The sequence below is a fragment of the Oryza brachyantha genome, chromosome 1 (assembly GCF_000231095.2).
Source record: "Oryza brachyantha chromosome 1, ObraRS2, whole genome shotgun sequence".
Lineage (NCBI taxonomy): Eukaryota > Viridiplantae > Streptophyta > Magnoliopsida > Poales > Poaceae > Oryza > Oryza brachyantha.
This window is the reverse complement of record NC_023163.2, coordinates 11705485-11719966: the sequence shown is the minus strand read 5'-3', so window position 1 is coordinate 11719966 and position 14482 is coordinate 11705485. Positions and strand designations below refer to the sequence as shown.

The window sequence follows — 14482 nt, the reverse complement described above, 5'->3', positions numbered from 1 at the left end:
CATACGAAAGTAATGTTACATATGCGACGGTTGAACAATCAAATGTATAATTAGTGTATATGTCATTACATATGTTCTTTCTCCCACTCTCTGAGAGATTTAAATTTGTCGTCCAAAGCAAGTTCACTCTCCTTATCATAGAACAGACCTCTTGCATTGCAGATATCATGACGAATGAATCGGCAGAGGTCAGCCCCCACGTTCTAGATTGTCTTGTCGTTGAATCGTTCTGCAGGATGGGGGATTTGCGGGATCTGCGTATAGAAAGGAACATAGAAGCTAGGGTACTAAGTGAGATGTGTGTGCATGCTAGCTGGTTTTATTTGTAAACAACAGGTCGCCGACTTACGCGGTTACTGGTACCTGGTGACTATGAGCATTTTGCACACATAATATCTGCATAAGTTGGTTCCTGGTGGTTGTTTGTGACACTGGGATATAATTACGAGAGACGGATCTCAGTACACATAATGAAGTACGTAATGTTCGATAAATTATATTATTAGTAAATATATGTTAGTACCGGCCAGCCAGTCCTGACGAATAACTTCTTCTTGGACGGATCTTGTATTGGACCGCCTCTTTTGCGGTAGTACTTGTGTGCTCTATTTGAAGAAAACAATTGTTTATTCTGTACATGAAGACCGGTAGACACAAACAATTTATATTAATGAAATGTTTACCACTTACAAATTAAAAATAGTGGGAAATTAAATAAATGTATCCTTGTCATACTGTGCGAAGTCCAACGATATGATCAACTGCATTTAAAAGAGGCTAATTAGAGATAGAAAAATCTAAAAAGAACTATTAGTTTAACATAAATTACAGAGAACTTACTTCAATGCGTAGGGGACCATTAAGACATCTTTGTCGACGTGGGCCAACATTGCTAGTGCCAGGTAATGTGCAACTTTCAGCTTTTTCCTGTTGTGCAATTTCTGCACATAGTCTTTCTTTTCTTAGAGGGTCTTGTCAGCCAATTCAGCGCAATCACCTCTCAGCTCAACGGTGTGTTGTGTTCTGCATATTCTTGTTGGATCAAGGTATCCAACCGATGTTCTAGTTCTATCAGCTTCGTGGAATTGCATCCTGGACAATGAAATTTGAAGTAGTGAGATTTCGTTTGTTTGTTTAGGATAAAACGTGTAACGTATATAAAAGAGTTCAGACTTAACGATTCGCTATTAAAAAGGAAACTAGGGATAAACTAAGAATTCATCTCCTATAAAAGGAATTGATTGAGTCTCAATGGAATAGGAAATAGAGTCCTAATATGTAGGGATTTATTTTTGGCATGAGGGAGAGAGATTTGTGCGCACATCAAGGAAGGGGAAAATGTGCGACAGAGAGGAAGAAGGGGAAGGGAGATCGCACATAGGGGAGGGGGAAGGGGGAGTGCAGCCAGGGAGAAGGGAGGCATGTAGGCCGCAGGTGGAGGAGAAGGAAGGAAGAAGAGTAGGGGTGTTAACAGATCGGATAATATTCGATCCGATCCGATCCGAATCCGCTTAAATTGAGGACGTGGTAGGGGTTTGCAACTATCCGGCAGATATGGAGTCGGATTCCGATATTGAGTTGCGGATTTGGATACGGATATGGTATCGTTAATATCCGGTGGATGCGGATTATCGTTTTTTTACCGGATAATCCGATAGTCATTTTGGCGGATAATCCGAGTTTTTGTCCATAAAGCACTCAATCAAAAGCCCATCAATAGCCTAAGTATTTTCCATCCAATATTGAATGACAATGTATCGATTATATGTACATATAATATCCGGTTAGAACAATCCGTTTCCGAGCCGACTCCGCACCGACTCCGCACCATTTCCGACATCCGCAACAATCAGTATCCGCATCTGTATCCGAAAAGATCTGTGTCTGCTCCGCATCCGCTTAAAAATTATTATTTAGGATATGGTTTGACTACTGTCCGTCCGAATCCGCTCCGTTAACACCCCTAAAGAAGAGAAAGGAAAGGGAGAAAAAAGAGAAAGAAACAAAGGAATAGGGGAAAACGAAAGGAAAAAGGAGGGAAGGAAAAAGGGAAAAAGAAAAGAAAAAGATATTACCTGCAATTTTGCTGATTTTTATTTAATTTATTTAAGCAAATTTTATTGACTGCAATTCAAAATTAAATCCTGTTAATAATTTAAAATGCTTTCGGGATATTTTAGAATGTTCCGAAAAGCTTCCAATTAATTAAATTAATTTATATGATGTTTTCTCTTAAACTTTAATCAACAAATTATTTTTAATGTATTATTTAATTAATATTTGGCTAAGGTAAAACTCCGGTCATGACATTCAACACCTAAGCTAAGTAAAGTGGAGTATCATTGAAGGCAAGCATGGTGGCTTTGTACGTTCAGATTAACGGAATTATTAGCAGATTCTTGCTTAGGAGGCGTTGAAATGTTGACGTCGTATCATGATTATCCCCTCTTAATAGTCCCGGCCGGTGGTTGCCAGCACTGCTGATAAAGTCAGCACATCTATCTGTAATCTGAAATATGCTCACATTAATCCCATGACAAGATCTGCAGACTCTGATCAACACTTGCATTAAAAATAATTCTGGTGACTTGCATGGGTGTAGAGCTAACTATCAGCTGGCTTCTTTTTATATCCATATATATGTATTTCTAAATTGCGGTGAAACAGACAAATGTTCCATCCTAAATGTAGAAAATTATACTTTTGAGTTGATCATTGCCCCTAAAACTAGGACAATATTCACTTAAAAAAACTAGGACAATATATTACAGGACCCTTCTACTAATAGGGGTAGTAGTGTAGTAAAATTTAGATATGTCTATGTGTTTTTATAAGTATATTAAATATTTTATTTAAAACATGGGTAAGATATAAGTATCAATTTACCTATTTAACATGATATATAACGCACAATTTATCGTATAGTTATATATTTTAGTTCTAATTTTATCGTTATAGAATTTATACTACACATATTATTGGTGTAGTATAATAAAATCAGATCCGTTAGATCAAAGCTAGCAATGAATGGCTCACAATCAAAAGTACCTTTAAAAAATCCTAAAACTATGTAATGTATATGGATACTAAAGCTGCACTAGTTTTGCAACTTAGGCTTGTGCAAGTTTCAAGTGATTGGTATACTCGAAAAGAAAATTAGATAACTAACAAGTAGCAAAACTGTTTATTTATTTTCTTTGTTATCATGTCAGTCTAATGATATATTAGTACCCCAGTATATATACGCGTATATAGATTACATACACATACGTCGGTTGGCTATATATATATAGCTGACGAGTCCAAAAAAGCTATATTAGCTCGGTGAGCTTAGCTGACGGACGGCCACAACTCTCACCGTTGAGAGGAGAGCAAAATATATAGTCGAGTGATATAGCAAAAGCTGCTGGCAAAATGGTGACGAAGAAGCAGGAAGGCAACAAACTGGCTTTGCTTCGCTTGGTCGCCGCCGCCGCCGCGGTGGTGGTGGTCTTCGCCGGCAGCAGCGGCACTGCGGCGGCGCAGGCGGCCGGGCTGAAGAAGGGGTTCTACAAGAAGAGCTGCCCCAAGGCGGAGGACATCGCGCGGAGGGTGGTGTGGAACCGCGTCGCCGGCAACCCGGAGCTCGCCGCCAAGTTCCTCCGCATGTTCTTCCACGACTGCTTCGTCAGGGTACGCACGCCTACGTAAACCATATATATAATCGATATATCCAACGAAATGAACGAATAAGTAATAGTACCTCCGTCCCTAAATATTTAACACCGTTAATTTTTTTATAAACGTTTAACTATTTGTCTTATTAAAAATTTTTCGTCAAATATGTAAAGCTATATATATGCATAAAAGTATATTTAACAATAAATGAAATGATATAAAAATAATTAGTATAAATTTTTTGAATAAGACGAATAGTCAAACATGTCTAAAAAGTCAACGGTGTCAAACATTTAAGGAAGAAGTAATACCTCCATTTCATTATAAGATATATTATAGCCATATCTACGTTCATCTATGGCCCAACATATATCTTTTACATGTGTGTCTAAATTCGGTAGCGTTTATATAAATCTAAAGAAAACCAGAACATATTAATGTTTTATCGTATCTTTAAAAATAAGGTATTATCTAGGTCCTAGACTCACATATATGATTTCATATTCAAATTTGCTATGGTACCTATCAACTACTTGACCGAGAGAGTATGCATCACCCGTGTTAATCGTTGTAACACTTGTACGTACGGTAAATACGGATGGATGGATGGATGGATAGGGGTGCGACGCGTCGGTGCTGCTGGATTCGGCGAGCGGGACGGCGGAGAAGAACGCGGCGCCGAACCTGTCGCTGGGCGGGTTCGAGGTGATCGAGGAGGTGAAGGCGGCGGTGGAGCGGGAGTGCCCCGGCGTGGTGTCGTGCGCGGACGTGCTGGCGCTGGCGGCGCGGGACTCGGTGTCGTACCAGTACGGGGCGGCGCTGTGGGAGGTGGAGACGGGGCGGCGCGACGGCACCGTGTCCAGCGACCAGGAGGCGCTCGCCGACATCCCCGCCCCATCCTCCGCCTTCCCCGTCCTCCTCGCCAACTTCTCCGCCAAGGGCCTCGCCCTCCAGGACCTCGTCGTCCTCTCTGGTACGTACGCTAGCTAGCTTTAGCTAATCATTCATGCTAGCTCTGGCTTGTCTGTTAAGACCATCCCAATAGCTTATCTAATCTCATCTTTATCCTAAAAATAAAGGATAAAAACTACAAATTAAGCTCTAACAGATCAGTCATCTTATTATCTATTTTGGACGTCATCCGTATTAAAAAAGAAACTTTATAGTTAAATGATCTCTCCCCATCCTCGAAAAAATATAGAGTATGTCATATATGGATGATCCGATAGAGTACAAAGAGACATGATGGATGAAACTATTTTAGATGACTAAATGAAGATAGAGATATCAAATTTAGGATGCTCTCATCCATCCCATCCTCCATCCTAGAGCTAGAGGATGAAGAGTAAAAGTTGAGCTCTAGCAGAACATCTATCTCATCATCAAAAAAATTTTGGATGTCATCCATATTAGGAGGAGAAACTCTATATTTAGATGTTATCTCTCCAATCCTCCAAATAGATATAGATGATGCCATATATAGATGATATGCTGAAGTACAAAGGGATATAGAGGATAAAAGTGTTTTAGATGATCATCCAAATAAAGATACGAATGACCAAATTTAGATGAACTGTTGGGGATGCTCTTAGTACATTGTAATTCCCCTGCTTTTAGTTGTTCGACATAATTGAATTTTTTTACATTTTATTATTTATATTATTTAAAAATTTGTACGATTATTAATTATGTTACTGTGATTTGATTTATTATTACATAAACGTTAAGCATGACATAGTTTTACATATTTAGACAGGAATTTGAGTAACATGAATAGTCAGTATAGATATAAAATTTAATGGCGTTAAAATGAAAAAACTGCCGGCGAGTGTACCTAACATCATATCGTACACGACTACGTGCTAACTGAAGGAAGAAACAATCCGTTTGATTGCTTCACTGTTTCGTTGGTTCGGTTTGGAATTATCCGCGTGCAGCTACAGGAACTAATCATTATTTGGATTGATTTCTTCATTTACCTTTTCTTCTGTCCCAAAAATTAATTGTTTCATTATGATTTTTTTAAATTATATGTACTCGGTTTACCCAAGTTCTTCTTGTCCATGACATTTTTCTTAAGAAACTTTTACAGATTTACTTGAAGCTTCTTTATGAAAAAAGAAAATAAGAGAAAGTCATAAGTCGATGACACATAGCGACGTGCATGTGCAGTTGTATGGGTGTGAAACATGTTACTTAATTAAACATAACAACTGTTTTCGTAGTTAATACGAAAACAACCGCTCCATATCTCTAGGTATCGCCCAGCTGAAAATGACATAATTGTCGGTGACGGCAAAAGAATTTGTCGGTGATGGCAAAAGAATTTAACATCTGCACAAGCGACATGCATGCATGTCCAGTTAATGTGCATGTGACTACGTGAGCCAAAACAGTAAGAAGATACAGCCACCAGATTGGATAGATTTAGCTTTAGTAGTTAATAGAAAAAATAATGATAACAAATCAATCCCAGCCAACAAAACAACTTCAGGCAAAGACTCCAGATGAGATTTTAATGGAGGTGCAGGTGGGTGTTCACGGTACAATGATTATGATTATGATGATCGATGTTTATAAAATTGAAAGAGATAACAAAAGAACGTGAAAAACAAATAAAGAAAGAAAAAGCAATAAATTTGCATAAGACATGTTTCTACGCAATATCCAAGATATAATGAGATGTGAGCAGTATTAAATTTAAATGTATATTGGTAATATTTGCATTACAAGAGTGGTGCCTAATATATTTTTATGATATAGAGTATATAGAAATCATAACTAGTGTATTGCATTAAAATTTCTCTAAGAACATTAACAATACAATTATTAGAAAGTTAATTATTCATAAAATTAAATGAGTTTATCACGTATGATAGAAGGTGTGTTAAATGAAGGAAGTGAATAAAATCACATGTCTTGCAAGAGATATAGTTTCTATACGACACCTAAGATAGTAATGCGATATGGATAACATTAAATTCAAATATGAATTACTCTCTCCGTCCATAATTGTTCTATATATTAGGTTTTTAGTTTTTCCATAGTTGATCTACGTGTAGCAAGCGTCTCTTCGATTTTGTTTTCATATTGAATGGATATCGCACACATCACCATGCATGCAAACTTGATACATGGTGTTTGTTTTGTTCTTATATGCATGCAACTTCACCTTGGAAATACGGATATGCGAGACAATGAGGTGTTTTATTATTTAGCGGGTATATTAAAATCTACTCGCTATATTCTTAATCTCTTTAAAATAATATCTACAAATACTTATATTTGTGGATAGATAAGGTGTTTTTCTTATTTTTAGATGAGGTATTTTTCTTATCTTTAGACGAGGTGTTTTCCTTATTTTTAGAGTTGGCTCTAGGGCTAATAGTACTTTACAATAAATGATTTCAAAAATAACATGTAAACTGATGTCGCATAAACAGATGATTTGTCTGTCGAGTATAATTAAACAGATGACTGCCTCGGCTTTTTTTAATTAACGCTATTGACTTTTAGATTTATGGTTGACCGTTCATCTGATTAGAAAATATATATTTAATAATTATTTTCTTATAATTGATTTATTACTCTAGTCAATTTAACCATGATTTATAATTTTACATATTTACATAAAAATTTAAAATAAGATGTTGAGTCAAACTTATACTAATTAATCAAGGGGACAAATTTGGGTAGGCTAGTAAAGCCGTTTTATAGGCTAGCCAAAAGGCCCATCCAAAGGACAGCGGTTGCCTAGGGGATGTTGTTTGGAGGGGCTAATCCATAAGTCTCTCCACTTTAGTCTTTTTAGCTCTTAAAATACCAAACAAGGGGGACTAATAGAGACAAACTACATAGGTCCATAAGAGGTTGTTTAGATGATGCTAAACTTTTTAGCCACATATCACATCGGATATTTGGACACTAATTTAAAGTATTAAACATAGACTAATAAAAAATTAATTTTACAAATGAGAGCTAATCTACAAGACGAATTTTTTGAGCCTAATTAATTCATAATTAGCAAATATTACTATAGCATCACATAGACTAATCATGGATTAATTAGGCTTATTAGATTCGTCCCGTGAATTAGTCCAAGATTATAGATAGGTTTTATTAATAGTTTATGTTACTCTCTATAATAAGTGTCCAAACATTCGATGTCCTAGGAGCTAAAGTTTAGCCCCTAGAAACAAACACCCCCTATGTCCCTGAGGAAGATGCTAAAAAGGACTAAAGGCCTATAGCATACATACTCACTGCTCTAGTCCGATAGCTATGTGTGTATTGTGTACTATTGAATAGATCATTTAATGAGGTTTTAGTCCCTTTTAGTCCCTCTAACAAACAGGATAGGATTAAAAAAAAACTTATGATTTAGTCGTAGGACTGATTTTTAGTCCTATGACTTATGAAAACAAACAACACCTTAATTAGCTAGCTATCAAAGCAAAAATCAAGCGAAGAATTCTAATGCCTTATTTGGTTGAAATTTGCTGTCCCCAGAATTCTATATGTGTATTTATTCCGGTATCTAGCTATTGTGTCCCCAGAATAGGCAGGATTGCATTTGCATGATTGATAAACTTGGAGCGACCGACGACCTACCTGTCAGCTATCAGGACATTCCTAACCCCCATAACACTAGATATGGTTTATATAAACTTCCCATCATCAAGAAACTAGTACTAGACATTACTCATCTAATGCAAACACCACTGTTTCACACTTAAATTTAATGCTACTTATCTCACATGATATCTTAGATGTTGTGTAGAAACCATGTCTCATGCAAGACATGGTTTTATTCTCTTTCCTCATTTACTCACTTGCCACGTTATTTTTCATCCTATGTGGTGACTTATTTAATACTATAGACATCATTCTAGTCATTGAGTTGAGAATGTCCTCGCAGCATTAATTCAATCTGCAATTAAATTAAATCTAGGTGATTAATGATAAAACGAGCATTCACAATTAATGTGATTAACATATATAGGTGGGCATACAATCGGAATCGGGCACTGCAACCTGTTCAGCTCCAGGCTTTTCAACTTCACCGGCAAGAACAACCCGAGCGACGTCGACCCGTCCCTCAACCCATCCTACGCAAGATTCCTCCAGGTAACTAGGGCTAACTTATTCGGATTAATAGTACCTAATCTCTTCATTGGTGCCATCATGCCTTGCAAAGTTCAGAAGATTACTGCAAAAGGCACATCAAAATATAAAAGTAAGGTGCTTTTACTATCTATGCCAATATACATAATCTAAACCATATTAACTAGTAGAATGACTTTTTACATTGTTAGTAGACTTAAAATCAATGGGAGACAGTGCAAATTTTTTTTAATGCCATTGACTTTTGTACGCAGGTTTGATTGTTCGTCTAATTAAAAAATTATATAATTATTAGTTAATTTTTATTTGATTTATCATTAAACTTTGCACAAAGTATGTTTTATCCATTAACATTTTTGGCTTCTTACATGCATGTATGATTATTCGTCTTATTTATTTTATCATTACATTTGGTTTTATTTGACCTTAAACGTGACTTATATTTTGTAAAGAATTAAAAAAAATGAATAAGAGAAATGATATTAAAAGTAATGGTGTTAAATAAAAAACAAAGGGAGCACAAATCACTACAAAGATACTCATCAAAAATATACTTCCTCCTTTTTATATTATAAGATATTTAATTTTTTTAAAGTTATTTTTAAAAAATAGACCACATCTATGGAAAAACGTAGAAAATTTCGACATAAAACAACTATATTGACTGTTCTATTTATTGAAACTAAGTAACAATATTTCCACTTATGCTTATAAGCTAAGTTTAATGTTAAATTTGAAGTTGATTTGGTGGAGATTTATCTAATTTATTTTTCAACCATTGTTTTTAGATACATAAGAACAAGCATATAAAAAGTTTTATCCACAAATTATTTTTAATAGTTAATAAGTTGTTTCACTCGTACTTAATTTGAGCAAGAAAATAAGGCCGTAACTAGGTAGTATTATAAATGTTACTATATTATTCTATAAATTTAATCGAAATTTAAAGAACTTTACCTTTAAAAACAATCAAAACATCTCGTATATAATACGAAAGGCATGGAAGGAGTATATGAGATTTTTGTGTGTGGTACATGTATGTGCAGGGGCAGTGCAGGCGTAACCGGAACGACAACTCGACGGTGGTGGCGATGGACCCCGGCAGCAGCCTCTCGTTCGACAGCCACTACTTCGTCAACCTGAGGGCGCGGCAGGGGATGTTCACCTCCGACGCCGCGCTGCTCACCGACGGCCGCGCCGCCGCGCTCGTTGACAAGCTGCAGGACCCGGACGTCTTCCTCGACCACTTCAAGAACTCCATCAAGCGCATGGGCCAGATCGGCGTGCTCACCGGCGGCAGCGGCCAGATCAGGAAGAGGTGCAGCGCCGTCAACTCCTAGTGCATGCCATCGCCGTCGAGCCTGCCTTCCTTCAAAATTACTTCAATGTAGCGCTAAATGATGCAAAGCATTAAACATGTCGTACGTTGCATCCCCCAACAACCATTATATAATTGTTGTATGATACTTGTATCGTAGTAACAATAATTGTAAAATGTTGTAATGCTGTATTTGGTAAAATCAAGAGCTTGACTACGGTACTCTTTATTTATTACCATCGATATAAAAATCTCTACCAGACTAAAAATTCTCCCACCAATAAAAAAATAATTTTAAATGAAGAAATAACGCGTTTTTTTCATATTTTTGTGGACTATTATGAACTTAATGAATATGAATATGTTCAGGGACCACCTAGAGGCCTTGTGTGTTTGTGTGTTTCTGGAGCATGTTTGTACAATTGTCCCGAGCACAAAGGATTTTCCAATGCAACCTGGTTGCAAATGGTAACTTTTGAAGAGAAAACATCAGTAGTAAGCAGAATGAACTGTTCTTTTTCATTGTAAGTGGTTTTTAAACTATTTATTTTAGTATCTCTCTCGAAAGATACTCCGATGGGTGTTGTCCAATCACCTAAACCCTCTTGGAGAAAAAAAAAGAGATTTTATATATATATATATATATATCACAGTTTTCAAAGAATAGTAAAAAATGTACATTATGATGATATTGCCCATGGGAGACAGATTAATCCAATCCTCGGGAAAGAAAACTATTTTTTTTCTTTGCAGCTAGTAGGAAATCAGCAGTTTCCCAATATAACCATGCATGTACAATGTACACCCTCTCCTGATAATTTTTTTATTTATAAATTATTTTTTTTAAATGTGTCGTTGGACCATTGCTATTGCTATTATGCACATGTGGCAGCACACGTGTCAACCATACGACAATCAAGTGACGACATGGGCAAGATCGATTCGGTCATCAGTTGGCAACATATGTGTGTCGTACGTGTAAGTTTTAAATCTCGCACGGCGCATGCTCACTACAGGGTACGAGTACGGAGCGATTGCTATGGGGTGTTTGGTTGCCTGCATTAGACTTGGCCTGCACCTGCATATACAAGTTTTTTTTGTGTTTGGTTGATTGCATGGAGGTTCCAACCAGGAGCGTGTGCAAAAAGTACTCCGTAGCCAGGCTCTAGAGGAATGCTTCATCTGATTGTTGCTGCTCAGCTGGGCCGAGCGCGTGCGAGAGGCTGCACCAGCCCAGCACGCCGCTGCACCCGCACATGCATCCTCCACCATTGTCGTGTCATCTCTGCCTGCCACCGCCGCTTGACCCCATGTCATCGCCGCCACCTCCGCTCGATGCCGGTGTTAGCCATAAGCTTGTCATGGATGTGTGCGAACCGCGTGCGTCGCTGGTGTGCGCGTGTGTTGCGTTCTGTTAGTTTGATCGAGTCGTGTTCGCGAGTGTGTGGCTGCATGGATTGCTTGTTAGATGCGAGTTGGTTGCATATGCACGCATTAGTTTGTTGGTTTGCCGGCTGCATGCATATGCAAGCAATAGTTAGTTAGCTAGCCTTCAGGGGAGTGGTGTGCGTGGGCAGGTGGAAGCCGCATCATCCGGGCGAGCGTGCGGCTCACGACGATGTCAAGCGAGTCCTGCGGAAGGTGGCGCTGCGGACGGCGTGGTGGTTAGCTCTTGGTGTGTCCCTGGTGTATAAGTAGCCCCTGTGCTCCTCCGATGTAAGTAGCTAGAGTCAAGTCCATCTTCAGTGAAATAAAGCCAACATACAGGCCGGGGTGTTCGTCGTTGCAAAGTCTATGTTTGTCGCTATTGTTATTCTTCCTCGCGTGTGTGGTGAGGGAGTGACTCCTGGACAAAGCTAACAGCCGGGTCATCTTTGTCGCCCTCCGCTCAAGGCTGCCGCCACTGCTCGACGTCGCGTTAGATTCGCCGCCATGCCCCTCTCCAGATCGGCCGCCGCGCGCCCGTCTCTAGATCCATCATCGCTGCTCCCGTCAGTGGCCACCATAGGCGCGCCCATCTCCAGAGATGTCGCCACTACAGTTGGCGGCCGACACAGTCGTGCCCAGTGCCAAGATCCACCGTCACTGCCGTCGAGATTCTCCCTTCTCCATGCTTGATGCTGCGTCGCCCCGCTGTCGTATATATTTTATTTTTTTCTTTTATATATTTTTCATGGTTATATACATGTGTGTGTGAATTTGTGCTACATTGAGTCTTCTAAATTTGGGGCAAAAAATTTAATTTGGCATCTCAACCAATAAAAATGTATAGGTCCCATACATTTAGTATATGCAATCAATCAAACAAAATCGCTGCTCAACCATAATTACCGTACGGTCAACCAAACACATTCTTGTGCTGGCCAGGGATGATGCAAAGAACCAAATAACTGCATTTGTATCTCTATAGCCAAGGCGACTCATCCTCGATAGGAGGGATGGGCCAAGCCAGAATAATACGAGCAACCAAATACACCCTATATACTCATACAGCGGCCCGCTACGCATGTGCGTACAAAGCAGCAAAGGTGTAATTCTCTTAGGGTATGTTTTTACTATGAAGTACTCTCCGTTTGTTCTATATACATTTTTTCTCGGATTTATCCATGAATCAATGTATTCATTTTATATTCATGTTCAGATTTATTGGTATAAATTCTTTCGTTTTTTATTTGACGTCGTTGACTTGTTTCAATATTCATTTTATTTAAAATATATATAAATATTAATTATGTTATTATGGTTTGATTTATTACTAAAGAAAATTTAAACATAAATTATAGTTTTATATATTGTATAAATTTTTTTAAATAAGACCACATATATCCAAAAGTCATTAACTTCGAATAATAAACCAAAGACAGTATATAATGCGTCGTACCACCGCACCAAAGGATATGCATTAGTATATGTGCGGAGTGATGCGTCGGGCTGGCATAAGGGCCCATGGTTAGTTTGCAGATGTGAAAGGGCATATAGCCTAATAGTTACAGTGACCTGAGTAGCATCATAGGAGCATGAATTTTAGATTGGGTATTTGAGTGGCTAGATCCTCTACTTGGACTAAGTTTCCAAAATTTCTGAAATAAAAAAATTGGCTGCATATATTCGAGTGGATATAGAGGCCAAGTAAAATACCCTTCTCTGATAAAAAAAAAATGGTTGGTTTGCAGATAAGAGAGGAAGCGAAACGATGATCAAGTTTAGTCCCACATCGGGGAGCCAAGCACGCGCGCGCGTCCATGGCCGAGAGGAAGGCGTGCCAAATGGTTGAAGGAAGGCGCACCCGGCGTGCAGGAGCACCATGGGTGGTATGCGCATGTAGCGGCCCCTAACGGAAAAATCTGTAGAGTCGAGCGTACGACACATACGCTTGGCAACCATCAATTTTTATTTATTTTTTTTGGTTCTATTTTTTCTTTTAGTTTTTTTTTCCTGTTGGTCGGTCGAACACTCCATTACTCGAACAGGAACTAGTGTGCACTCGTTCACGGATGCGACCGCCGCCCTAGCCCGATTTGCACTGCCCCAGCCCATCCGCCACCCTGGTCCGAGCTTTTGAGGCTATCACCGGTCGAGATCCGGGGCGGTAGCGGCCGCTGCGTTCCCGCGCCAGATCTTGGGGGTGACGTGTCGGGGGCCGGCGGCCACAGGTCAAGGGCGAGGGCGGTGGCGGTGACGACTTTCTCCCTCTCTCCGTCGCCTCCCACCGTGACCAAGCTCTGCAACGGGAAGGAGCCATGTTGGCCCAATCACAGTGCGACAAAATTCGTATATACAGATGCTTGAAGGCCTAGGCCCCTTCTCAGAGTGGGAAGATCTTTTTTCGGTATCACAAATCAATGAAACTGTGTAAACATGGTGCAAATAAATGCTTAACACCACACTGCACGGTGTGCGTCCCTACTCCCTAAAACATGCTATGATTGAAATTGGAGTCCAACTCGCGCTGGCAAGTCCGAACCAGATCTAACCTCGGAAAGATCCTATGAAGTAAAAATCAGATGGACTTGATCACTAACATATGGGCCAGAGAAACTAATGATAGACGATCGCAATCCTTTTAAGTGAACATTTAGGTGAGCCAAATCCACAGGCTCGCATTATTTTAGCCAGGATTGGGCCTCCCCATTTTAGCCCAGATACCTTCCAGGATAGGGCCTCCGGGGTTAAGGCCGTAAGATGGAAAACACCAGATTTAAACACTAGGGGAAAGAAATTACTGTACACACTTGGGACTGTACTTAAATTAACTAAGGCTTGCATTCAGAATTAAGGTACACATATCCCTCTTCCAGACTCTGTAATGCAACCTCCAATTCCAAGTAACTTTCTGAAAAACTCAGCTCCAGTAAGGTGCAGGGCACCAGCTTGAGCGTCATA

At 39.1% G+C, this 14482-nt stretch overlaps 1 protein-coding gene and 2 long non-coding RNA genes across 3 annotated transcripts; 2 read left to right on the top strand and 1 right to left on the bottom strand.

Moving 5' to 3' along the window:
• LOC107305011 lies at positions 1–605 on the bottom strand. The gene is made up of 3 exons (XR_005810997.1): positions 524–605; positions 350–431; positions 1–254 (listed from the first exon to the last, which is right to left on the bottom strand). It is a non-coding gene; the product is annotated as an uncharacterized LOC107305011 (long non-coding RNA).
• A 2725-nt stretch (positions 606–3330) lies between these two features.
• On the top strand, positions 3331–10374 carry LOC102711118 (peroxidase 24-like). The gene is made up of 4 exons (XM_015837836.2): positions 3331–3672; positions 4276–4630; positions 8660–8784; positions 9828–10374. The coding sequence occupies exons 1-4, from the start codon at positions 3415–3417 to the stop codon at positions 10119–10121; spliced, it is 1032 nt and encodes a 343-aa protein (XP_015693322.2). The 5' UTR covers positions 3331–3414; the 3' UTR covers positions 10122–10374.
• Positions 10375–11680: 1306 nt separating this feature from the next.
• Positions 11681–13511, top strand: LOC107303462. Its single transcript, XR_001549435.2, has 2 exons — positions 11681–12237; positions 13273–13511. It is a non-coding gene; the product is annotated as an uncharacterized LOC107303462 (long non-coding RNA).
• Positions 13512–14482: the final 971 nt, after the last annotated feature.